Genomic DNA, 25358 nt, shown 5'->3' with positions numbered 1-25358 from the left:
CCAATCATTTTCCGAAAACGAAAGCTAATAAAAGTGTATATGAATTTTTGTGCTCAAATTTAATTATTTATTTTTATTACAGTTACACAAACGCATAAAACTTGAAAGAAAAAATGTCTAACAGAAACGGTTTTCCGTAGAAGCAATACGTCTATGACAAGGTACACAATTAAAGTTTTTGCACAGAACAAAATGATAAGAACGTTTTCACATTGACTTTTTCATGTCAGCGCCACATAACACGGCATTTCAGTTTAATGCGCTTACTAATAATATAATTATCTTCTTCTGAGAGCCCCGCTCTCTTAAACACACGCCGTTCTACCAATCCGATATTATGTTTATTTAAACTTTGATTCCATTTTTTTCTACATGACATTGAGCTATTGATTCTTTTTTCAGCCCATTAAAAATGAGTATACACATCCAATCGGCATCGAATTCTAGAGGATATGTAACGTCGAAAGAAATGTTGATGACTTATATTCATAATATGGCTAAAGCAGATATCAGGAAACTGCTGAGACCTGTGAAGGATGGACTTTTGACTGAAAATACAATGTTTCATATGAATACGCAGTGAGTTTTGATGATTGTTTTATCTATCTCTGGGTTCTTGTTGACAGAAATTTTTCCGTTGACCACGTGGTTGTTCCAATTTCGATTACCGATTTTCTCAAAGAGCTCGATCCAGAATGGATGAGATGGATTCATAAAGGTATAGTTCAAGAACATTTTTTGATTTTATCAGTGTGTGCTCCCGATCGTCCAATCAGTCATTTATCACACCGAAAAGTGACGAATCTGATAATGATTCATTTCGTATTTCAGCTCCCGGTGAAGGTGACCTTGAGGAAAGACGTTATGCTCCTCACGCAACCTATGATTATCATGGAGATGTATGCAAATTGTTTGACTTATTCAACTAGAAAGTATATTACAGCACGTGGACAGTGATGTGATTTTAGATTATGTTACTGGAATGGATAAACATCAGAAACGAGCATTATTGAACCTGATTCGAGAAGGTGTTCTAACAGATGAATGTTTCATTAATATATCTACACACGTTGGTCCAGAACGAGTACAGGTTCAACTTGTTGTGCTTTACCAAAAGTTTGAATATGTAATTTAGGTACCGATGCCAAGAGTTGTTGAAGCTATGCGCATAATTCAAGAAGGCGAGAAAGATCTCCAGAGAGAGAAGCCTACGTTACTGAAAATAGTTACAATGAAACATTATTCATCTGCATCTTTTGACAACCATTATCGCGCAGGTAATGTTTTCCTTAAACAAATCTAATTTTTCAATTTCAATTGTAGATCTTCAAGTGAGAAGTCTGACAGCGGCAAGGTTTACTATGCCCATTTGGTACACCATACTTTTTTCATTGATGACATTGGCCACATTTGCTTCACACATTTGGTCCCAAGTTACAAATTTCTCTGGGTTGCAAGAAAACTTGTCGATGACACTTCCCACAATCATTTTGGTGGTTTCAAGGTGGGTAAAATAATTAATTATTGAAAAACAAGTTTGAAGACATAAATTCTGAAAATATATTTGTTTAAAAAATAGAATCCAATTTACCTTTTATAGCCTTCTCATTGGTATGTTATTATACTTCAATATATACATGGTTGGATTTTTATGTTGTTGTGAAAACAACTTTTCCAATCGTTTGGTCATTAAAGATCTCGACTACAAAACTCTCTATGTGCATTTTTGGTGAGTCACTTCGTAGGAAAACTCTCAAAGACGATTTTTGATTTTAGTGAGCTGAACAAGGTTGAAATCCGGATATACTTTGTTAAAGGTTTACAATTTATCCTTTTGTGGTACACGGTGCTCTTGACAGTGTATGTACATGAGAATGATTTGAACATCTATCCAGCACTAGTTTGTGTTTTAACCAACGGATTCGGATTGATGTTATTTGCAAGGCTAGTTTCAATGTTTGACTGAATAAAAACATGTTATTTCAGAATGGCTGAGTTTTTTCGGAGGTGTCGGAGAACAAGAGATGGGACTGCCATCGCTGCAAGATAGTTGCAGAGCAATTGTTTGGTGCTATTATGTAAATTATATGCAAGAAATAACAAAAGTATTTCTACTAAGTTGATATTGCTTGAATGAATTTTTCAAACTGATGTTTGTTTTGGTTCTGTATAAACAGTTGAACAGGCAACTGCAAAGGTATTGTAACAACGTAGGTTACGTCATTCTTATTCTATACATATACCATAAACAAAGCACATATCCTTTTTGATCTGGACCAGTTTTGATTGTCTATGCAAGATATTCAGGTGAAGAGTGACCTAGGAGTAACACCGCGATAGACTGAACACTTATCCTGTTTTTTTATATTATGGATAAAAATTTATTTTGATGAACAAAGTCAATAACTTCAATTTTTTATACTTCATGTGTTTTTCGAATTCACAAAAATTGTATCTATCTCGTTTTTGATTTTACCTCCATTCTCTTGGTTAGAGTCCTTAGATCTGTTTTCAAAAGACAAAAGCAACCGTGCTCCACCGGACAACATTCAGCTACACTCGTGTTCCCGCAGATGTTTTCTTGTTTTAATAAAAGCTATGCAAATGCGCTCTAGATATGTTCGCTTCGAGACCTAGCACATGCACCAACGTAGTTGTAGAAAATCCTAAAAACATTTTCAACAACGTTTTTGATCCTTTTCTTTACTATTTTCGGATATAAAAAGACAACTTCATCAGAAATAATTTATTTAACCATTAAATGAAAAAATTGATATAGTTGCCTTGCTTTATTTTCTCATTATTTTATCAAATATCACCTAAAACATCTCTTTTCAGAACTCTGTTCAGTGATGACACTTGAAGAAGATAATACCCCTCCCTGGCACAATCTTCTTCGAGCGATATTTTTGGAAAACAACACAATTTCATCAGCTCACAGAATCATATTATCAATCTTCCCGACTGTAACACTGGAAGAGGTGCAATCATTCCATGCGAATAAACATCAATCTGTGTAAGTTTTCATTTGAACTTTTTTTCGTAAGTTTTGTTGGGAGCAGTCACCAAGCATAATTCAAAAATAATACTCTGAAAATAGGAAAAAACTCAAAAAATGAAATTCAAAAAAAATGGGAAACGTCAAACTCGTAAATAGACGGTCAAAACCGCAAACAACTGGGCAACTTTCAGAATACAGCAGAATGCTTCAGACCTTCTACACAACACGTCACAACAACCAAAAACGGATTCAGGAATCGATACTACGAAACAGTATGTTCTTAAAAACAGCAAATTTCTGTACATTGTCCAAAACCTTTTGTAGTTATTCACTTCCTGTAGATTACGGTAGTGTATTAGTTTCAATTTTTCAGGGAAATGAAAAATAATCCAAGTTCTCTTCTTGACGTCCCCGAACTTCCTATGAAAAAAATTCTCTCAGGCATTAATTATACAGATCAGTGAGTGCATTGTGAGCAGATTTAAATTTAATACTGACTTCGAGTTTTTAGAAAACATCTTCGTCGCACATGTAAAGTAGTTCAACCGTTTCTCGATGAACAAGTAAACGTTCATGAAACGATTGGGCTACACTTGATTCTCGATGATGTTAAGAGATGTTTTAAAAAAGCGGAAGCCAACGGAGAAAGGGAACCAAAGAAAAGAAAATTGGAGTCAGATGAACACTACCCTTGGATTGACGAAGCAGTGGAACTTTTTCAGAAATTGATCAACAAGCCGGATTTAAAAGTTAAAATGGTTTACATCACACACGAGGTGTCAGGAAAAGAGCCAACAGAGGATCAAAGGAAATACTTCTATCAAAGAATTCAAGATGTTTTCCAAGGAATGAAGACAAAACTTAATGCGGAACGTGTCGAGCTGTATGTGGAAAGTCCAGATTTTCTCCTCTCTATTCTGACAAAGTTCCAAGAAGGAACTTTGACAGATTTAGTTTTTAGTCAATACCCAAAGTTAATGCCAGTCTTTGATATGAAAGACATTGTGGTTCTTCCTCAATGGTCTGGGTTGCGATATTTACATACGGGTGCTAAACTTCGTGCTCGTGTAGCTGACTTCAAACATATCCCTTCTGTAATCGCTGGCCTCGAAGATATCACTATAAATGAAATCAAAGATGTGAGAAGCGTGAGTGAATGTGAACTCCAAAAGGACAAAAAACCTTCAATTTTCATCATTCCAGCACATATTCAACGGCCAAAATGTTAGGATGCTTTCACTTACTGTTGATATCAACAAAGAAGAAGTGGAAGAAGCGATGCAGCCATTTACGTTGGTACAAAGCGGCGGGAACATAGGCGGACGATTTTTGCAAGCTGACAACGAAACTATTTATTTTTCATTATCTAATAGTAGAATTGGAATATATTCTTAAATACGCCAAGTGTGAAACGTTTACCTTTCTTTGCACAACTTGTGTATAACTCACATTTTCTTTCAATTTTTGTAGGTGCGCTCTGATTGTCCCTCTATTTTAACTGCAATCTGTCGACTTTTTTTTTTCAAAATTACTCTGTATTCTTTCTTGAACTTCTCATTTTTGAAAACAAGTTCAGTATTTGTTCTTTTTGAAGTTTTCAGCATAAAGGTGACCAAACTACTATCTAAGCAGTTTGTCAAGAATTTTTTCACAGAACGAAGTTTGTATCTGTCGGAAAAATTGATATTGACGAACATAATCGGATGATTCCAAGTTTTTAAAATTTGTTGATTTTTTTTTCGAACTCAAAAAACTGATTCAAGCTCGTCCTGATTACACCACCATTCTCTTGGTTAGAGTCCGCATCATTATTTACGAAATAAACAAGCAACCGTGCTCCACCGGACAACATTCAGCTACATTTGTGTGCCCGCAGATGTTTTCTTACGCCCACGTAGTTGTAGAAAATCCTAAAAACATTGTCAACAGAACAACACGATTTCATCGGCTCACAGAATCATATTGTCAATCTTCCCGACTGTAACACTGGAAGAGGTGCAAGCATTCCATGCGAATGAACATCAATCTGTGTAAGTTTTTATTTGAACTTTTTTTCGTAATTTTTGTTGGGAGCAGTCAGCAAGCATAATTCAAAAATAATACTCTGAAAATAGGAAAAAACTTAAAAAATGAAATTCACAACTGCACTAGTCAAGTTTTCTTCAAATTTCGATTACATTTCTGCCTTTTCTCGCACTTTTATGATTGTAGTGTCAGAAAAATCCAAAATCAAACCGTTCAAACGTTTCAGAGTACAGCAAAATGTCTCGAGCCTTCCACACAACACGTCACAACAACCGACGTTGAAAATTGCTTCAGGAATCGACACTACGAAACATTATGTTATTAAAAAGCCATAATTGCTATGCTATTTCTAACTGCTTCTGCAGTTATTTACTTCCTGAAGATCACGGTAACGTATTGATTTGTATCTTTCAGGGAGACAAAAACAAATCCGAATTCTCTTCTTGACGTCCCCGAATTTCCCATGAAACAGATTCTCTCAGGCATTAATTACAGAGATCAGTGAGTCAATTAAGAACAGTTTTGAATTTAATAGTGACTTCGAGTTTTCAGAAAACATCTTCGTCGCACATGTAAAGTAGTTCAACCGTTTCTTGATGAAAAAGTAAACGTTAATGAAACGATTGGGCTGCATTTAATACTCGATGATGTTAATAGATGTTTTAAAAAAGCAAGAGCCAACGGAAAAATAGAAACACCTAGAGCGAAGAAAAGAAAATTGGAGTCGGATGAACACTACCCTTGGATTGACGAAGCAGTGGAACTTTTTCAAAAATCAATCAACAAGCCCGATTTTAAAGTTAAAATGGTCTACATCACACACGAGGTGTCAAAAGAAAAGCCAACAGACGAGAAAAAGAAATACTTCTATCAAAGAATTCAAGAGGTTTTCCAAGGAATGAAGACAAAACTTAATGCGGAACGTGTCGAGCTGTATGTGGAAAGTTCAGATATTCTCCTCTCTATTCTGACAAAGCTCCAAGAAGGAACTTTGACAGAATTAGTTTTTAGTCAATACCCAGAGTTAATGCCAGTCTTTGATATGAAAGACATTGTGATTCTTTCTCAGTGGTCTGGATTGGGATATTTACATACGCATGCTAAACTTCGTGCTCGTGTAGCTGATTTCCAACATATCACTTCTGTGACCGCTGGTCTTGAAGATATAACTTTGAATGAGATCAAAGATTTGAGAAATGTAAGTTAACGTGAACTTCAAAAAAAAACAAAAACAATAATTGTCATTATTCCAACACATATTCAAAGCACAGAAATATAAATCGTACTTACTTTCTGTTGATTTCGATATGGAAGAAGTGGAAGATGCGATGCAGCCGTTTATGTTGGTACGAAGCGGAGGAATAATAGATGGAAGATTTTTGCGAGCTAACAATGAAACTGCAGTTTTTTTATTGATGAATGGTTGTATTAAAATAAATTCATAAATGCACCAAAGGTATAAAGTTTACCTCTCTTTGCACGAGATATTCGCAATTCACATTTTCTCTAAACTTTTTTATGTACTTTCTGATTGTCCTTCTGTTTGAACTGTATTCTTTCGACTTTTTTTCTCGAAATTTTTTTTCCAGTTTTATCATTCTTTGAAAACAAGTCCAATATTTGCTGTTTTTGAAAATTTTCCAGCATAAAGGTGACCAAACTATTCTCTAAGCAGGTTGTCAAGAATAATTTTACAGGACGAAATGATGATACTCAAAAAAGTTACATGGACATAAAGAGAAATTACATTTTCAGCATGACAAGTATTTGCCACATTCTGTGAAAATCTTCTACCATTTGTTGTCATTCGGTTTCAAATGTTTTTTTCTGTTGTACTCCTCAGATTTCGTTCCAAATTTTAGCTGTTTTGCCGACGTCAACATCATTTGAATTGTGTAAATTTAATCAGAAAGTAAAGTGAATTTTAGAAAAAAAAATTTGTGGATTTTTAATTAGTTTCAAAATGGTGCTTACTGCGAAAAAAATCTCACACAAATCAAACAGTAATCAAACCAAAACGTTAACTAAACTCACGTTCCGTTAAAAAACATTAGTTCTGTAAAGATATGAAATCACCTGTTTCTAGAAAATCTTCGAAAAATTGGAGATGTTGGCTTTTATAGCCTGGATGTGTGTATATAAAGATCTGCCACTTTTGTGAATTCTTCGATATTCAGAAGGTGTGATGATGCAAACACCGTGAGTAGCTATCAATTTCAAATAGTGTTTTTTCCACATGACTACAAAGATCGCATTGCATCATGATGTTATATTAGTTTTCCCTTCCAACGTGGCCACCTACTGCGCGCACTCCACTACCTCACGGGGGTCACCCTCTTATTTCAATTAGTGTACCTTTGCGCGTCAATTATGATGCAAATGCACCATCCGCCAACTGTTGTACGCCAATCTCTTAGTCTCTCTTGTTTCACAACGCTGCTCTTTTCTCTTATTTGCTCGTTTATCTTTACAATCGTGAAATTTTTTGTTTCATGAAATCAGTTCGGTCACATGTTTTCTTTCCTTGGTTTCGTCATTGCTTTCTTTGTGAATGGCATCTCCCCATGTAGTTCTCATCTGATTAGTTGTTCATGTTTCAAATAAGTTTTGCTTGTAAAAAGAACAAACTCTTGCATGTCTCCAAATCCGTGCGCTAGAAAACGTCGCCTAAGAACGAGAATGTTCGGGAAAACGTCCAACGTTATAGGACAAGAGAGTGCGAGAGAAAACGACAGTTCGCAGTGTGTCATTGCATACGAGGCAAAGATAGCCGAGACGTTTCTACCAAAACACGTGCTAGGACTGTCGTTTTGCCATTTTTTCACAACTTTATCACGTTTCCTTGCCAATTACAATCGAAAAATCTGAATTTTAGAGAAATTATGTGAAACTTCAGGTGGGAGATGCCATTCTAATCCAGTTGTTGTCAGAGTAACCGGAATGAGTGTGTACTATCTAGTTTTAGCGGTTTTCTTGCTCTTCATGGCCTTGGTACCATACAATTCTGGCCATCAGTACATCGACGATGATAGTGATATAGAAGTTGTCCGTTCTTGTAAGGTGAGTAGAATTTTCAAAAGATTGTTCTTAGCCTCTTGCCCTGTATCTTGATAATTTTCTAACCTGAATAAATAAATAAATAAAGATTGAAATTTTTCTACTGATTTTATAATTTATAGAGCGGATATGTACACGATTCGGGTTGTGAGCAGAATGTACCAGTCAATATCATCATCGCTGCCACTTTGAATGGAGCCGTTACAGCATTAGATGGAGAAACGGGTGAAATGATTTGGAGACATGAAGATGCGCCACTTCTACAAGGAACTTTGACCTCTTCTGAAGTGAGTATTACTAAATTTTATTTCTGACCGTTATTATGTCGGATCATTCATCCATTGTCACGTTTTCAGCCTATCGACATTGGTGGAACTAGTTTGCAGCTGATGCCAACATTGGATGGAAGACTGTTCTCGTACACACACAACACAAATCTCATCGAACCACTGCCAATAACAACTGATTCACTTCTGGAATCCACAATTCGTCTTGGGCAAGATGCGGTCGCCGGTGGGAAGAGTGTCACGACAAAAGGAATTGATGTGTTGACGGGGGACCTCAAGTACGAGTGTTCAGTGGAATCTTGTGGGAATCAAGACGCAGAGCTTCCTCAAAACCCAATTCTTCTCGTGAAACGTATCACAAACTCGATCCGTGCAATGGATACTCGACGTGGAATCGAAAGATGGAACTTGTCGACTGCTGAGGTAGACGTCAGCTTGGCTGGAGGAGTTTCGGTGTCTTCAATCCCACCAACCAACTCCAAAGTTTTGCTCCAACCACCAGACGGAATTCTTGTAGCAGTTAGCAAGCATAATCGTGAAGAATGGAAAACTGATGTGGGTGGACATATTGTTAATGTTTGGCATATCTATGGAAACAACATTGGAGAGGTTTGTTAACTTTAAGCCGATCGAAATTGTATTTCAAATGTTTCAGATATCTCTTTTCGATCCAAGCAACATTTTCACCACACAGTTCGAAGTGATGCATCGAGAACAACACAACATGCAGTCACAATCTTCTCTGCTATATATGGGTACTTCTGGCGGCTTTCCTTTTATTATCCAAAGTCCAAAAGCCAAAAAGAACTTGAACAAGAGAATGAATGCTTTGCCGGAGTTGTCTACAATGACAGAGTTCCCTAGTCCACGTTTCTGTTCAGCAAACGAGGATACGAGAAGTCTGGCATATGACATCAAAGACGAAACATTACGTGAGTTGTTCATATTGCCCAACTAAACCAATGATTACATTTCAGGCACTGTTCTTCAACATGCATTTAGAAACTCGCAAAGCAAGGCCATCGAAGACAAGACTTCTTCTGTCAATCGACCTAAAAACCTTCAAATTCTTGCTCATGACAGTGACAAGTCGGCTCAGAAAATTGGAACGGAGAACCTTCGCTCAACTTCTCTGTCAAAATCTGGAGATCATGGATATCTTGTTTTGGATGTGACGCCGGCCAAACCAAAGTTCAAATTGCCGTCTCCAGTAAACATCGTGCAGTCAGTCTTTCGCTACATGTTTCATCCGTCCACTCTGGTCAGCTTCATTGCTAGCTTTGTTGGTGTCGCGATGACCACTGTCTACTGGATCAGAAAACCTTCCCAGATGATGATCGAGCAGCGACCCAGCACTGATAGCACCGAGAGTGAGAACAGTTCTCAACGAACCCGAAACGTAAGTTTCAGTCAAAGAAAAAATGACTGTTATTGATGTAGATTTACTTTCAGACGTCCTTTGCTCCAGCAGACGATGAAATAGAACGGTTCATGGAGGAAGGATCGGATGTGAGCACCCCCAGCACTCCAGTGAGAAGAGCACTGTTGGTAAGTAAATATCTCACATATTGCTAACAGATTGATAACATAAAATCTTTTCAGCCGATTGAGAAATCCAATATCGAGCTCCGTACTACTCCAGCTGTTAAAACACCAAAGCGTCAAACTAAAACCGACGTCGACACTGATGAGAGCTCATTTTCCAACGATGAAAAGAAAAAATTGCTGCGAGACCGAACTATTTCTCGATCAAGTCTGGAAGGTTTCACCAGTCGTTTTGCAAATGAATTTGAAGTCAAGAAAGTGATCGGACACGGAGGATTCGGAGTAGTTTTTCGTGCTCAAAGTATCACAGATATGAATGAATATGCTGTTAAACGTATTGCTGTCGCTGACAAGTGAGCTATTTTTCAAACTTCCGATGAATTCATGTAACATTTTTCAGCGAGAAGGCTAGAAATCGTGTTCTTCGTGAGGCAAGAGCACTTGCAATGTTCGACCATCCTGGTATCATCCGATACTTCTATGCTTGGGAAGAAAGACCACCAAGGGGATATCAGGAGAAGGAAGACGAGAATCTTCTTGGAAAAATGAAAGCTGAGAAACTAGCCAAACTTCACGAGATAAAGCAGAAAAAGCCAACGAGTGAGGTTCACAATGTGAAGTCGGCTGACACCGCCTCATTCGCTGAAACTTTCGAAATGCCTCCGGTAATTGGACATACTGCAGACACCGGAGACAACTGGAGTAACTCATCAAAGCCAAAAGAAGTTGGTGCAAAACGTACGACTTCTGAAAGTAAACGGGGTTTACGTAAGTTTCACAACTATTGAAACTGAATAATTGGTTTGTTTTCAGATGGCGAGTCTGACACCACAGCAGAATTGCAGAAGAAAGAAAGTGTCAACTTCTCAGAGAGCGATGACGAGTCTGACACTACCGAGGATACCAGTTCTAGTTCTTCTTCTTCTGGATCATCCATCAGTCACAGCGCCATAAAACAAACAGTGTATTCTTCATCTGGAGGAATTGTTTTTGGAGATGGTTCAGATGTTGGGGATAATGAAGAAGTAAAAAAGGCAAAGATGGAGATTGCAGTCATTGACGAGCAATTGTCTATTCATAACAGAGTGAGTTCCTTCAGACCAGTATTTTTGAGGTTCTCTCACTGAACATAAATTATTTCAGGCAATGATTGTCGAAACCGAGAATCAAGAGCTAGAAGTTCGTGAACGAAACGATACTGGAGACTGTGCATATCTTTATATCGTGATGCAATTGTGCGCTGAGAGAACATTGGAAGATTGGATTCGCAGAAGTAAGACTGTTGAAAGTCGTTCCTTGGCTGTCATGAAAGATTGGATCAAACAGTTGGCCAGTGGTCTTGACTACCTTCACCACAAAGGCTTCATTCATCGTGATTTGAAGCCTGGAAATGTTTTCTTCTCACTGGAATCCAAACCAGATCATCAGATTTTGAAAATTGGAGATCTCGGGTTGGCAACCAAAACTGACGGAGCACCAAAAATCACAGTTCGCCAAGATTCGGATAGTAGTGCCAAACACACAAGGAATGTTGGAACTCGCTCGTACATGTCTCCGGAGCAAATTGGTCACCAATTGTATACGGAGAAAGTTGACATATTTGCGTTGGGACTTGTTGCCACCGAGTTGATCATCCCATTCTCAACTGCAAGCGAGAGAATTCATACATTTGGAAGTTTCCAGAAAGGAGAGATTCCATCGATCTTGGATTCTTGTCCCGAATCGGTGAGTTTTCACTATTGTTCTTTTTTATTTTCACCGTTATAACTTTCAGAGAGAATTCCTCTTGCAATTGACAAGCCTCAATCCGTCGGACCGTCCAACTGCCAGTCAAGTCGCTTCTCACTCTTTCCTCTTACAGTAACCCGTTTTGTTGTATATAGGGGCTTTTGATTTTATTATTTATTCATTTTTCCTATTCGTAATCGAATAGAATTGTATATCATCTCATAATTGAAACATGACTTTTGTAATTTTTCATGATATCCAGATTCTTTTATGTTGTAGATCTTCCGTAGTTTTTTCTTTTTTTGTTTTCCACATCCCTATGCAATATGTGTACAGTTTCTTATTTGTTTCGACCCTCGAGTCATATCAACTTTAATTTCGGTTTTCCGTTGGCCTTATTCTGCTGACTTTTCTTTCCCCATACTCGGGTTCCACTCTCTCATATGTGATCAAGCTGGATAAAGTTGTTATCCTACAATCAAATGTTTAGGCTGTTTTAAACAAACTGACTTCAGGATTACAGTATGTTCCTCACAATATTAAGAAACTACGTATTAAAAAAGTCATCAAGTGTTTTAACATATTTCATAAACAACATATGAAATATGTTAAAACCCCTTCTGCAAAGTCAAGGGACTGTAGACATAGAACCATAAGAACATGTTGCGCTTGCTCCAAATAGTTGAACCAATCTGTGAGATAGAAAACTGCAAAAATTGCAAAACAAAAAAACCAATTCAACAAGATAGTCTGAAAAATTTTCCCAATTTCGGAAAACTTTCTTATTCAGAAAGAAAGTTATTTATTCAGCTGTTGTTATTTCGGATGAATTCCCTCTTCAAGATCAAAATGAGTTTAAATGCATTTTTGACAGATGAGTAAACACTGGCAAACTTTAAGTTATTATCATCTGATAGTAACATGAATCATTATTGAGTAAATATGACTCATGCGCGAACAAGATCATTCCGCGATCATCGAATTGACACCTCTCGATCTTTCCTTGATTTTCATCTACTGTTATCACTTTCTTAATAAGAGTGACTCATTTTCTTCTCGCGTGATACTCAAGCTGGCCAACTGTTTTACACTAAAAGCTGTCATTGACAATTGAGTACTCCATTATCTTCTTCTAACATGTTTTAGTGGTCCTGATCTTTTGGAACGTGGCTATTGAGAAAATCAAAAAAAGCTCAAGGAACAAAAATCATATCATTCTAGAATGTTTATTCAAACACAGTAGTACGGCCCATTGTTTATTTAATGATGTGGAATACGAGATGAATTTTGATGGACCGGAAAATGATATCATGGAAACAGAAATCAATGAGCTGGGACTGGTTATAGGTTTTTAGTCACAGATTTTTGAGATTTGTTCTTCTAAAACCGGCAGGAAAAGTCAACATGCTGACTTATAATGGTCATTGATCGGTACAACAGAGCAAAACGATTTCAAGCATTCGTTATTTCGGTTGAAGCATCCAGAAAAGGAAAATACTGGAAAACAATCTCTGATGTTGATCTCGATTCGTTATCAGGTTGCGAGATTTTTTTAGACGCACCACTAAATCTTTCGTCAAGGACACATATAGTTGTCCTAGATTTTTCTATTGAGTCCACAAGCGAGTGATCTTACTGGCTATTCTGCAAACTTATCAAAACTACAATGCCATGGATCACAAAGATCATCGAAACTCGACTTTTCTTTCGGTTTGTGTGTTTGTGTGATAAAAATGTCTATTTTCTCCTCGATTCACCTCAACTTTCTCTTCTTCCACATATGCTATCAGTTTCATCAGCTCATTTTACTTCACAAACAATTTTCTGTTTGCTCTTCGCGAAAAAGCGAGCCATCAAAACATTTTTCACATTTCTCCTTTTTCTCTCGGTCCTCTCGTCTCTGTTTCATTCTCGTGATCAGTTCCCGCCCATTTTGAACGTATAAAATGCAAAGAGCGGAGTGAATCGAACATTGTCAACTTGACTTTCAATGGTTTTCCCTTCTCTTTTTACTCGGTTGTCTTTCCCTCGGTTGTTTCTTTTATTGCTGCGGTGATTGTTGTGTAACTAACTAACCCACACTGTTTAACTAGCTTTTTGCACTATCTGATTGGAATTTTGGGAGTGAATATTTTATTTTAGAGTGTTTTGAAACGGGTGATGGTGTCTTATTATCATTTCAATATGTTTTCGATATACGAATTGAATACGTTTTTCAATTTTGCAACACCTGAAAATCTTGATAATACATCCATACAGTGTAAAACGGTCAGTTCAGTTTCCAACAATTTCAGCAGCGCCAATCAGTTGTCTAAAATGAACTCGTTTGTCATTTTTGCACTTGTTTTAGCAGCCGTTTACGCCATGCCAGTTGAACAAGGAGGACTTACCGGAGGACGTGGTGTTCCACATCCAAGTAAGATCTCGTTCTCGAGTTTAGCAATTAACAATCTAATGTTACAGACTCTGCTGCCGGACAAGCTCTTTCCAATGCCGGAGGAATGACCGGAGGATCATCTGTCCCACATCCAAGTAAGTTTTGCTCTTTTCTTGTTCATAGCACTAACCAATCACTCCATTTCTATTCCAATGCATTTGTTTCAGACTCTGCTGCCGGACAAGAACTCACCAACAAGAATCTCGAAGAGAAGAGCGTTTTGGAAGGAGGAACCCAGGTCAAGCCATGGCTCAAGAACCAACCAGACCTTGCCGCCATCCGTCAACAGAACCAGAACCAATAAATTTAACACCTGAAATTCTTCGGAATCTGTATATTTCTTGAATATATGTATACATATATTTATCAATCATTGAAAATTTATTTGGAAAATAAAATTACAAACAAGGGGGCCATGTGTTTTGAATATCTCTATTTCAGGAATCATGAATAATAGTAGATTAGATTAAGATGTGATCTATGACAAGAGAAAGAATACTCATTTTTGACATGAGTTTTCTAAAATGAATTCAGAAAACAAGTATTAGGCACATATCAAAAAGCCAGTGCCAAAAAAAAGAAGTTTTGTTATCCAAAATAAACCACTGCCTTTTTCTCAGACGGCCAAGTTTTGAACAGATATTTTTCTGTTGAACTCAAAAGAAAACGAGTTTTTTCTTTAGGAAAACAAAACAAACTAATTCACTTCATTTGCCCTTAGAATCCATTTTTGAAGTCACGAAAACATATCTGGTTTCACAGTCATAATGTAGAGCTATTATACATAGTAGAAGTACAATTGTAACATCATTAAAATTCTTCGACTTTTTCTAAAAATTCTACACATTTTCTTTCTCCTTTTCTTTGTCAGATGGATATGTGCACTCAAACATAAATAGCCTCATTGGTAAGGCTTCGAAGTCTATTTGGTGCGAGAAAAGAAAAGAAACTTTGATGTGGCTCAGCTGACACCAAGCAAGTCAAAAAAAGAAAGCGGTGTCGTTTTTCTCAATTTGTCATTTTCCGTTCTTTTCGTTTTCGTTTTCTTTTTTTATCTTTTGGTACTCCAGGCATTTCGAAAAGCAACACAACCAAAGTCAGCGATACATACATGTTATCAAGTTTCACTGGGCGACAAATTCAATTTACCCCCTATTCCCCCACTCCTTCTATCCCTCCTTGCTGTGAGTTCATTTCCATTGAATTCTTTCTGTTTTGTGCAGAGCGCTTGCATTCCTTTTATTTTGCAAAATGCAGATTAAGATATAAATTCATCTTACCTTTTCCTTTGCAGAAAATGTTGAAGACTTCAAGCACCTAGCTCAAGATTTTCAAGGAAGACGATGGAAGGCGAAAAGGTACTTGTTTCTTTTTTTTATGCGTTCTTTTCTTGAAAAATCTTCATCTCCTCAAGTATATACGAATCGGGTATGCATGACAACTGTGCCCTTCTTCCTACATTCTTATAAAAATATTCTGTTTCTTACTCGCTTTTTGTGTGCTGAAAATGGTTTACTCGCTTCGCGATGTAAGTTACAGAACTGTAAAGCGGGTTGAAATAGTCGTAGTTTGAGTGGTTAGTCATATGTGACATATAATTTTTTCAAACTTTCCACTTCAATGTTCAATATTTGATTACAGGTTTTACCAAGATGGCAAGAGGAGCGGAGGAGGCTGTTAGAATCAAGCAAGTTTATTTTTCATTAGTTAAAATAATTCATATCTTTCGAGATTAGTGTGTAAATCAGGATTTTGTTAGTATTCATCCACAAAAACTGATTGTGAAAACGTAAAAATAACAACAAGAGCTTTCCCAGCTATTCCGTGTTACAAAAAGAGCATTTTATTATTTTTTGGAAGACTCTTGCTTACCAGGTGGACAAAGCATTCACCTTTGAATTTTGAGAAAAAAATTCGCTGATGACGGTGTCGGTCAGATTTAGAAAACACTAAATCTTCTGGGAGCCTTCTTGAGACTCTTCTGAATTCATATATATTTTGCATTCCAACAACTGATAAGTCCATCTTTGGGCAAATAGAAATATAAATCGTTCGTATTCCGCCCCTCCTTTCTTTTTTTCCATTCATGACCGACTATTTATATTGAACTGACTGAATATTCTTTCGCGTTTGTCGTTCCTCTACGTTTCACATCATTTTTGTTGGTGCAAATGCCGTATGTTCCATTTCTGTGTAAGTTAAAAAAATATAATTATTGTTTGGTGCAACCAGACTATTTGGGGTTTATTGTTTGGTGTCAATTAGGGTTGTCTAAATAATGTGAGTTTATAGGGAACGTATGAAAAAATGGTATTCCGTTGCGGGGAATCGAACCCCGGCCTTATGGGTGAGAGCCATAAATCCTAACCACTAGACCACAACGGAGATAAGAAAAAAGCTACACTGATTGAAATACATAAACAGAGAAATGAATTTTCATTGGTACATTTGATTGTCAGCTGAAAATCTTGTTTCTTATCAGTGGGTCTTCACATTAAATATAATTGGTTCCTAATGTAACTGATTTCATCTCCGTTGTGGTCTAGTGGTTAGGATTTATGGCTCTCACCCATAAGGCCGGGGTTCGATTCCCCGCAACGGAATACTTTTTTTTTCAAAAATATTCTCATAATTTGATTTATTTTGTATTCCTTGACCTCAGAAATGTTTTCGATGTTTCTGATTGTTATTTGAAACTGGCCGCTAAAAAGAGAATGCAATTTGCAAAAATAATTAGCTAGCCAGTATAAACGCCCAGGCAATTTTCTTGTCTCGCAAAGCCAAGTTAGAAAGAGAGAAAACAAATGACCACCGGAAAAGCAATAGAGTCGGACACAAAACTATTCCTTGAGTTCCCAACCGACCCTTCCATTCTCTGCTCTCACGGAACTTTCCGAACATGTCTGATAAAGTTCAGTACTCTGAACTCCGTCGTATTCCTTCGGTTTCAAATCTCAGCGAACAAGATGTGGACGGTAAGAGAGAAAAATAGTTATTTCTCAATATTGAATGAGTGTTTGCATTTTATTACATCATATTCCATTTTATGCCCTCCGGCATTATAAGTCTAGCTGTAAACGTGAATTTTGAAACATAGGAGAGGTTGGATGAAAAGCAGCGACAACGTAGCAAATGATGAAATTTCTCTAATTGAGTGTGCTCTTTTCCATTTACGAAGCACAGCGAAATACTCTCATCTCGGTAAATGAAACAAATTGACTTTGCCATTTCAGTCGCTTTTAAATTCTAAGCTACTGATTTTTGGTGTTCTCTATGGATGAGATTTATGAAGAGTATTTTGATAACGATGGTAGGTAGGAAAGCCATATTATTACTATTGTTGGTTCCCAGGCAGCGAAAAAATTTGATTTGGGTTCCAGGAAGCAAACTAATAAGAAAAATCGTGTTTTTGTCATAGTTGGAGTTATATGGCTTTTTCCTCTAATCTCCATCCAAACTACCGTAGATTTTGTGAGTTATGTTTGGTGTCGCATTTGTCCAATCTTGGCTAAAAGTAGAGAAACAGCTTACCAACTGTTGAGTTCCATTCTCATTGATTTCTGGAATTTGTGTTTGAAACTGAGAATAATTGTTTTAATGTCACCGTTGTCCATTTAGTTTTAATTTGCATTTTGTAAGAGGTAGGATAACACATAATCCTGAAGTAATAATGTTTTCCCTCGCAAAGTGACAAATAATGATCACAACATTGAGATTCAGCATCCACATTAACTTTATCTTCATTCTTATTTATTACTTATTTTAGACATTGCTCGGACGGATTCGGAAGCAGAAGGGACGGTGTACAAGAACTCGTATGCATCTTTGATGAATGAACTGCAACCAACAACTTCATTTGATGATTTCAAGCAATCAATCACCCATCTCACGGATATTTTTCGTGCAGATCCGTAAGTTTTTTTTTTCAAAATAATGTTATCGTTATTGTGGTTTGATGTTAGTTTGGAAAATATATATTGGGAATACATGTGAGACCGAATCACACTGAACGGATTAGACGTGAGCTCGAATTAGAGCGAAAGAAAAGGAAAAAGAAGAAGGAGAAGACTCGGATACATTTCTTGCATATGCTTTGAGTATGAACTAGCATCATCTTCTATTCAGTTACATATTCATGATGACAGATGAGAAGGGAAAAGTTGATTAAAATTTGTTTGATGAATACTGAATTCTCCATTCATGCTCTTTTCTTGTTTTAGTTTCTATCTGTTTCACCCACTGAAGAAGCTAAACAACTGGATGGAAGATACACGACAAATGCTTGTTCTCTGGTTTTTGTTATTAGTTCATAAACAATCTTTGAGCCAAATGCAATAAAATTCTCTGCTTTAAATATGTGAGAGAAAAAAGTTAAATGAAAGATGCCTTTGATTCTTTTTTCTTTCGGGAAGGCCTGCACACATCTTTTTTCTTCATCTTTGTTGTTAGTGTTGCTTGTCCCCCTTGGGAAGTTTCTATAAATCCGGCCTTGCTCCCATTCTTTGTTCATCTGAATATCTAGCGTGCTCCATTATCTCTTTTGCGTCCTAGCATTGCATTGGACATCTCAGAATCCATTCATGTTGTCTATTCCATGCCACAATTATTATTCATTCAGAATGACCAAACCGACTTTTTTCGTTAGGTTTTTCTATAATCTCTCAGTTAAATATTGAGCTTCAATTGATTTGACAGAATTTTTCACTCTTTTTTGACCACCCACAAGTTCATCCCCGGAGGCCGCTTCCCTAAACAAATCAAACGAAGCCTTAATAATTAGCTCAATTTTATGCTCCACTAACTATTCCTCGGATTTCTTTTCCAAGACACTTGAGACTCTCTAATCCACGAAGAGTCTCTCTTTATTCTCTCTATGGAGAATTCCAAAAAATAATTAGCGCTGTAGTATTCTGAAAAAGTATAGCTATTCTGTTTCTGTTTCTGCCTTCTTCTGCTTAAACTGATAATTCACTAGCTGTCCTCACAAAAAAAATCACCGGAACCTACGTTCAGTTCATAATTCGGCAGCTCTCAATCTTTCCATCCGTTGAGTTGTAAAGTGAAACTTTTTATTTTTCAACCTCCGGCAGCAAGTATCTATATCCCATTCGTTTTTTGCCCTTTCAAAAAGTCAGTTGTTTCCCTTCCTACTCTTTCAAGCTTTTACTGAGTCTTTTGGGTATGCAATCATGCCTTGGATGTGCCCTCCAACACCCCAGAGGCCAATGAGGAAAAACTAGTGAGTCAACAAATAGTCAAAGAAGTCGTGATAAATACTTCCTAACTTGTTGCGGTTTTTTCTCTCCATATTTTCCATACTACTTTATAACAGTCTATGTATTGTTCTTCCCTTTCCGATTCCGTTGGTTCCTATTATAACTTATTCAATATCATTAACTCAAGATGCACGATGAGGACAATCAACTCGGCGAGCTCCTCCGAAAAGCATCACCCAATGGGATATCACCGGCCCCGAGCACGCAGCAGATTCTTGATGAAGTGTAATACTTTTTGCTCTTTTTTACAACCTGTTCAACATCAAGATCTTGGAAAAAATTGTAGAAAACATCATGGAAAGAGATAATTGAGAAAAAGAGAAAAATTGGGGTTGTCAGAATTGCGAAACTCAAATTATCGAGAACAGAAAAAGGACCAGAGGGAGTAGGAAATAAGTGTGAGCGAATAATACGAATAATTGAGCGCCGATTGACCAGACTTTTCAATAAGAAGGAATGGGTGTACTAGGCGCAGGTGGAACGAGAAAGGAGTATGATAAGCAAGTTAAACGGGGGTATATGTCCATAACTATATCACTTTTTGTTTGCCTTTTCTTGCCTCTTTTACCTGTGGATTTTTAACCGCATTGCATTGTGCATTGTGCAAATAAATGGCAATGAAAGACGTTTGTAGGGCTGTTTGCCCAAGTTTTGATTCTTATTGAATGAATGAAAATTGGCTAAATTTCTGAGTATTCTAAACAAAAACTGCTGAATTCTGTTCCCACGAGCTGCCTCACTCCACTGATGTTTTTCACGCTCCGATGCCCTCTTTCTCTTTACGAGTGACTCATTAACGTGTCCGATTGAATCGATACCACTGATTACGCTTTCAACTATGTCGGCGGAAACAAATAACAATACCAATCGGTCGTCTATGAAACAACGACACAGACGGGTTGAGAGTTGCAATTCTTTGCCTGCTGATTATAGAATTCCTAATAAACATGTGTAAGTTGTATCCCTAGATATAAAAGTCTCAAAAGTACTAATTCAAACTTGAATATTTTGAACTAGAGCTTCTCTATATCATTACCCCACAAGACATATTTCTTTGAAATGACTTTCACAATATGAGTATCCACAGAAAATTGGACTCCCTCCCATTATTTCTGCCTCCGGGTTTTGTGTTAAAAAGCAGCGAATGAGCCCGTCCTGCCTATTTTTGTCTTTCGTCTCACATTCGTACTCTTTTCTTTAGAATTGGCGGAGCGAACCTTCTTCCGGATGTTATTTCACACTGTTGTAATTTAGTATTGCTCAGAGTCAATTTTTGTTCAAAATGAGCAAACTGAGAGCAACGATTCGAAAAACCTTGTGAGTCTATTTGAAAACTGAATGTGACATTGGTTCAATTTCCTTCGAAACTTCGACTCTTGGTTCTTGTGTACAATTCCTCAAAAAAAAGTGGGCTATGCATTTCGAAAGTGAACTAAAATTGCTCTTCTAGAGAAGCATCCTATAAAAAATTGACGAAGAGAGCGAATTTTGCTCTTTTTTGCTCTTCCGTTTTCACTACTACATTCCACTCTTCTAAGCCGTTTCTGCTTTTCCCCACATGCTAGAGCTCTTCAATTTCTCTCTTTCCTGAGAAAAAATAAAAGAAAAACATCTTCGAAAAAGGCGAAAAAAGAAATGGGGTAGGTTTATCTGATTACTACTAGAAATGAAGTGGTGGTGTGCCAGTGGTAACATTATTTTCTTCTTTTTTTTTATTTTCTTTTGAATTCTGATTTCAGTGCACGAATGCAGTATGGTGAAAAGAAAAACATCAAACATAAACTTCAGCAATGGTTCATAGAAAATCCAAGAATCAGTAAGTTTCCTTCTTATCGGGAACAAAAGTGAACTTTTGAATTTAGGTGCTCGAATACGATCATGCAACGTTCTCATCAAACTTCTTACGTGTATATTATACTGTTTCCGTGTAGTAAACGACGAAAGATCTTATCCTGATGAATTTCCATTCTCGGAGGCGGAAGCTGCTAAGGAAGATGTAACACTTTAGTAAGTTTTTATTTTTTAGTAACTGGTTCATATGGAAATGTTTCAGCAAGTACTTAATATGGGTAGATTTCGATTTCAAAATTTGGTTTGCACAAACAATGTTCGCTCTTATTAGTATGGTCTACACTATTTTGGTGTTCTATCTCAGCTATTCGGTAAACTATATTATCTTTCAAACATGTGTTCTGCAACAGTGTTCATTTACAGGGAAGTGTTGTCAAACTACTCATTAATATCCATTTCCTCCTCGAATTGATCACCAGTTTTCCATTTATTCTTTCGGTAAGTGTTTTTTCCAGATTCATATCATCAATTGTTTATTCAGATCTTCATCCCAAGTTTGACCTACCTCTATGTACCAGTATTCCTCAATTGCTGGCTTGCCAAAGGTGCTCTGCAAGCTATGATGGTAAAAACATAACTGAAATTTTCAATTACTTCAATAATTTAAATTTCAGAATGATCTCAATAGAAAGTCATTTATCAGTTCATCCGCTCTCTTCCGTCAGCTCCTTCTCTTGTTCTCGGTACTCGCCTGTCTCATCTTTACCGGAATGTGCAGTATTGAACATTTGCAACGCGCTCGTGGAAAAAGAATTGATCTATTCACATCTTTCTATTTCGTCATGGTCACATTCTCTACTGTCGGATATGGAGACTGGTATCCAGATTACTGGGCATCTCAACTCTGTGTCGTGATTCTGATTTGTGTTGCTTTGGGATTAATTCCAAAGCAACTCGATGAACTCGGACAAACATGGTCGGAACGCCAGAAATCTGGAACTGACTTCAGCAGTTGGAATGGTGTTGAATCCCATGTAGTTGTCACAATTACAACACTCGAAGTTGAATTTGTCCGGGATTTTTTGGAAGAATTTTATGCGCACCCAGAGAACCAGGTACTTAGAACTTTCTGTTTTCTGTAACTTAGTGGAAAACTTTTTCAGAGAATTCAAGTTGTTTTGCTGTCACCCGCCGAGCTAGACAACCAAACTCGTATGTTGTTGAAAATACCGCTTTGGAACAACCGAGTTCATTACGTTCGTGGAAGCTCTTTAAGAGATGAAGACTTGGAAAGGTTTGTTTTTTTTAAACTCAATTATTTCTGTTTTGGTAGTTTTCAAATGTGTCTACTTTGTACTATGTTAATGAAATAGTCACAAAATTTGAAATTCTAGAGCAAATGTGGCCACATCGAAAGCATGTTTCATTCTATCTGCCCGGCATGTCAATCGAAAAGTCGCCACGGATGAGCACACAATTCTTCGGTCATGGGCTATCAAAGATTTCGCTCCAAGTGTCAGACAATATGTGCAGATATTCCGAGCAGAGACCAAAATGCACATTGAGCACGCTGGTTTGTGATCTATCAAAAAGGTACAAGAGAAAAAATATTTCATTTCAGAAGTTTTGATTTGCGAGGATGAGTTCAAATACGCACTTTTGGCCAATAACTGCATCTGCCCTGGAATTTCTACTTTCATTACACTGCTTATGCACACATCTCGTGGAGAGTAAGTGTTCTGAATATGAGGTGAATGGTAATACCACAACAAAACATTTCAGAGAAGGACAGAAATCCACTGAACCATGGCACAAAGTCTACGGATTCCACTCTGGAAATGAAATGTACCAAATCAAAGTTCAGGATAGTAGATTCTTTGGAGAGTATGTTGGAAAATCGTTCAGCAGTACCAGCTTCCATGCTCACAAAGAGTAAGTTTCACAGTCCAAACAGAAATAACATGAAAATTTGTTAGATTTGGAATTGGTCTGATCGCGGTAGCACCTGAAGGAGATACCTCAAGAATGAAGCTCAACCCGGGATCTTCCCACATCATCCAGTCATCAGATACTGTTTACTACATGGGTTTGACCAATGAAGAATCACTCACAGACTTCCGAAAAGGAATTCAAAGTCAACAAAAACGGGCTAATGTGGCATCCACTATTGCTAATATAGGAACGGTTGCTGTAGATGTTCCAAGAACTGAAAAAACAGAACTGGCTAATAGGAAAAAGAAGAAAAGGAAGGAAAAAGCAGCCGATGAGATTCATCTTATCGAAGTAGGAGAACACATTCAATCAAGTCGGCGTCCTTCCATTGCAATGGTCACCGAGGGTAAAATTGATAGCTCTTCGGACTCCGACCAAGAGGAAATCTGTGACAAATGCAGAGGTCCTTGTATCCAACACAAACTGCAACGAACTTATCCACAAGTAAGAACATATATTGGAACATCCAACACCGTGTGTCACATGATGAAAGAACGTCGATCTTTATGCTGCTTGAAGTTGGACGAGAAGTGTGCTCACAAATCTGCAACATCTGCTCATGAGTACCAGTGGAGGAACCGTCCCATCATCCTAGCAGCTGATAGAACTAGCAGTGGAATGTACAATTTGGTGATTCCACTCCGAGCTTACTACCGACCTGTGCATGACTTGCATCCCATCATTATTTTGCTGGAATTAGAAGAGCAAGACTCTCTGAATGATGCATTCTTGGATGCCATCTCCTATTTCCCAGATGTCTATTGGATGAAAGGAAAAATCGGAAAGTGAGTTGCTTTACTATATTTCATAATTACTAAAATTCAATTTTTAGTCTGGATTGCCTTCTCCGCGCAGGTGTCAGCAGTGCTGAGCATGTAGTCGTTGTGAAAGAAACTGCAGTCATTGCTGAGGAGCACACTGCCGACTGCAATACCATCATCACAGTGCAGAAGATTCATAGAATGTTCCCAAGGCTCAGAATGATTACTGAACTCACGCACGCTACGAACATGCGTTTTGTTCAGTTCAATCCGCACAACGCCTATTCATTGGCTCAATCTAGATTTGAGAAAAAAGAAAGGAAACGTGGATCCCACATGCCATTCATGTTCCGTTTGCCATTTGCACAAGGGGGTGTATTCAGTGCCAATATGCTAGATAGACTGCTTTACCAAGTAAGAAAACACTTACGCAATGATTTGTAATAAGTTGTTTTTTTACTTCAGGCAATCATCAAACCATTCGTGGTGGATTTGGTTCGTCTGCTTCTCGGTATCGATCAGCACAGCGATGGAGGATATTTGACATCGGTATGTATACTGGCTGTTATATATTATTAGATTATGAATAATCTTTTAAGTTTGTGATTACTTCCGATGACTTGTGGATCCGCAACTATGGACGGTTATACCAAAAACTCTGTTCTTCGGTTGCTGACATTCCCATTGGAATATTTAGAACCAAGAAAATGGACACCAAAACGGTATCCATTAGCATATAATACTTATAAACATTTTATTCGTAGGTTTCTCTTGACTTGCAAGAGCAATGCAAGGACTTTGAGTCGACTGAAATGGGTCGTAACAAGGATATGTATGATCATGTGAAAAATCGAATGAGACTTCTCAATATCAAAGACTCACACACCCGTAGGTTATTTTAATATTTATATGTAGTAACATCTATTGTCTGATCATACTTTCTAGTCAACTGGAGATTTGGTAACCGATGCAGATCGTCAGGTATCAGCCGAGAGTGGTGTGACAAAATGCAGAACACAACATTAGTATCTTATCACTTACAATTTTATTTTACTTTACTGAGATTTTGAGTTCACTTCTAATTGCTTCAGCGTGACTCTACTGAATTTAAATTCTCCTATCCAATTTTGAATTTTCAGTGCTCGAAGGAAGTGATGAGAAATCTCAGATTTCCTATGTCATCATCAACCCAGCACAAGATTTGGAGTTAGAATCTGGAGATATTGTGTAAGTGCATCATAATGTATTCTAAGCAGTTGATATCTTTCTATTTCAGCTATGTGATCAGAAGTCCGATCCGAAAAGACGCGACTAACGCTCGGATCAATCCCAGAAGGGGATTGCGTAGGAGCAAAAACGTCAGTGAGACTATGGACTCTTCAAACAATCAAGTACCAACTATCGTGATTGATGAAAACAACTTGTAACAGTATCCTGTGTACAACGATTGAGATTTGC

The 25358-nt window shown here is 37.4% G+C and overlaps 6 protein-coding genes across 6 annotated transcripts; all 6 read left to right on the top strand.

The window, feature by feature from the left end:
- Positions 1–412: 412 nt before the first annotated feature.
- On the top strand, positions 413–2050 carry GCK72_023791 (uncharacterized protein; the record flags this gene model as incomplete). The annotated part of the gene is made up of 9 exons (XM_053735555.1): positions 413–579; positions 627–718; positions 832–899; positions 944–1090; positions 1136–1277; positions 1324–1504; positions 1601–1729; positions 1777–1944; positions 1987–2050. 9 exons carry the CDS (start codon positions 413–415, stop codon positions 2048–2050), a joined length of 1158 nt encoding a protein of 385 aa, XP_053579121.1.
- Positions 2051–3378: 1328 nt separating this feature from the next.
- On the top strand, positions 3379–6233 carry GCK72_023790 (uncharacterized protein; the record flags this gene model as incomplete). The annotated part of the gene is made up of 6 exons (XM_003109580.2): positions 3379–3461; positions 3513–4149; positions 4205–4297; positions 4931–5031; positions 5441–5527; positions 5579–6233. 6 exons carry the CDS (start codon positions 3379–3381, stop codon positions 6231–6233), a joined length of 1656 nt encoding a protein of 551 aa, XP_003109628.2.
- Positions 6234–8008: 1775 nt separating this feature from the next.
- Positions 8009–11779, top strand: GCK72_023789 (uncharacterized protein; the record flags this gene model as incomplete). Its single annotated transcript, XM_003109422.2, has 11 exons — positions 8009–8086; positions 8206–8370; positions 8440–8979; positions 9026–9302; positions 9348–9769; positions 9823–9918; positions 9973–10268; positions 10316–10683; positions 10729–11000; positions 11059–11640; positions 11690–11779. The coding sequence occupies 11 exons, from the start codon at positions 8009–8011 to the stop codon at positions 11777–11779; spliced, it is 3186 nt and encodes a 1061-aa protein (XP_003109470.2).
- Positions 11780–13959: 2180 nt separating this feature from the next.
- GCK72_023788 (uncharacterized protein) lies at positions 13960–14384 on the top strand (the record flags this gene model as incomplete). The annotated part of the gene is made up of 3 exons (XM_003109694.2): positions 13960–14059; positions 14107–14175; positions 14248–14384. The coding sequence occupies 3 exons, from the start codon at positions 13960–13962 to the stop codon at positions 14382–14384; spliced, it is 306 nt and encodes a 101-aa protein (XP_003109742.1).
- A 2595-nt stretch (positions 14385–16979) lies between these two features.
- On the top strand, positions 16980–18248 carry GCK72_023787 (uncharacterized protein; the record flags this gene model as incomplete). Its single annotated transcript, XM_003109568.2, has 3 exons — positions 16980–17055; positions 17847–17991; positions 18206–18248. 3 exons carry the CDS (start codon positions 16980–16982, stop codon positions 18246–18248), a joined length of 264 nt encoding a protein of 87 aa, XP_003109616.2.
- A 1235-nt stretch (positions 18249–19483) lies between these two features.
- GCK72_023786 (uncharacterized protein) lies at positions 19484–25327 on the top strand (the record flags this gene model as incomplete). The annotated part of the gene is made up of 18 exons (XM_053735554.1): positions 19484–19581; positions 21096–21172; positions 21219–21363; positions 21410–21518; positions 21571–21645; positions 21689–21772; positions 21822–22262; positions 22311–22441; positions 22542–22720; positions 22769–22877; positions 22930–23079; positions 23124–23924; positions 23972–24314; positions 24366–24449; positions 24500–24622; positions 24665–24788; positions 25040–25127; positions 25177–25327. 18 exons carry the CDS (start codon positions 19484–19486, stop codon positions 25325–25327), a joined length of 3312 nt encoding a protein of 1103 aa, XP_053579120.1.
- Between the last annotated feature and the right edge of the window lie 31 nt (positions 25328–25358).

Source organism: Caenorhabditis remanei, chromosome X (genome assembly GCF_010183535.1).
Source record: "Caenorhabditis remanei strain PX506 chromosome X, whole genome shotgun sequence".
Lineage (NCBI taxonomy): Eukaryota > Metazoa > Nematoda > Chromadorea > Rhabditida > Rhabditidae > Caenorhabditis > Caenorhabditis remanei.
This window is presented reverse-complemented; position numbering and strand designations above follow the sequence as displayed.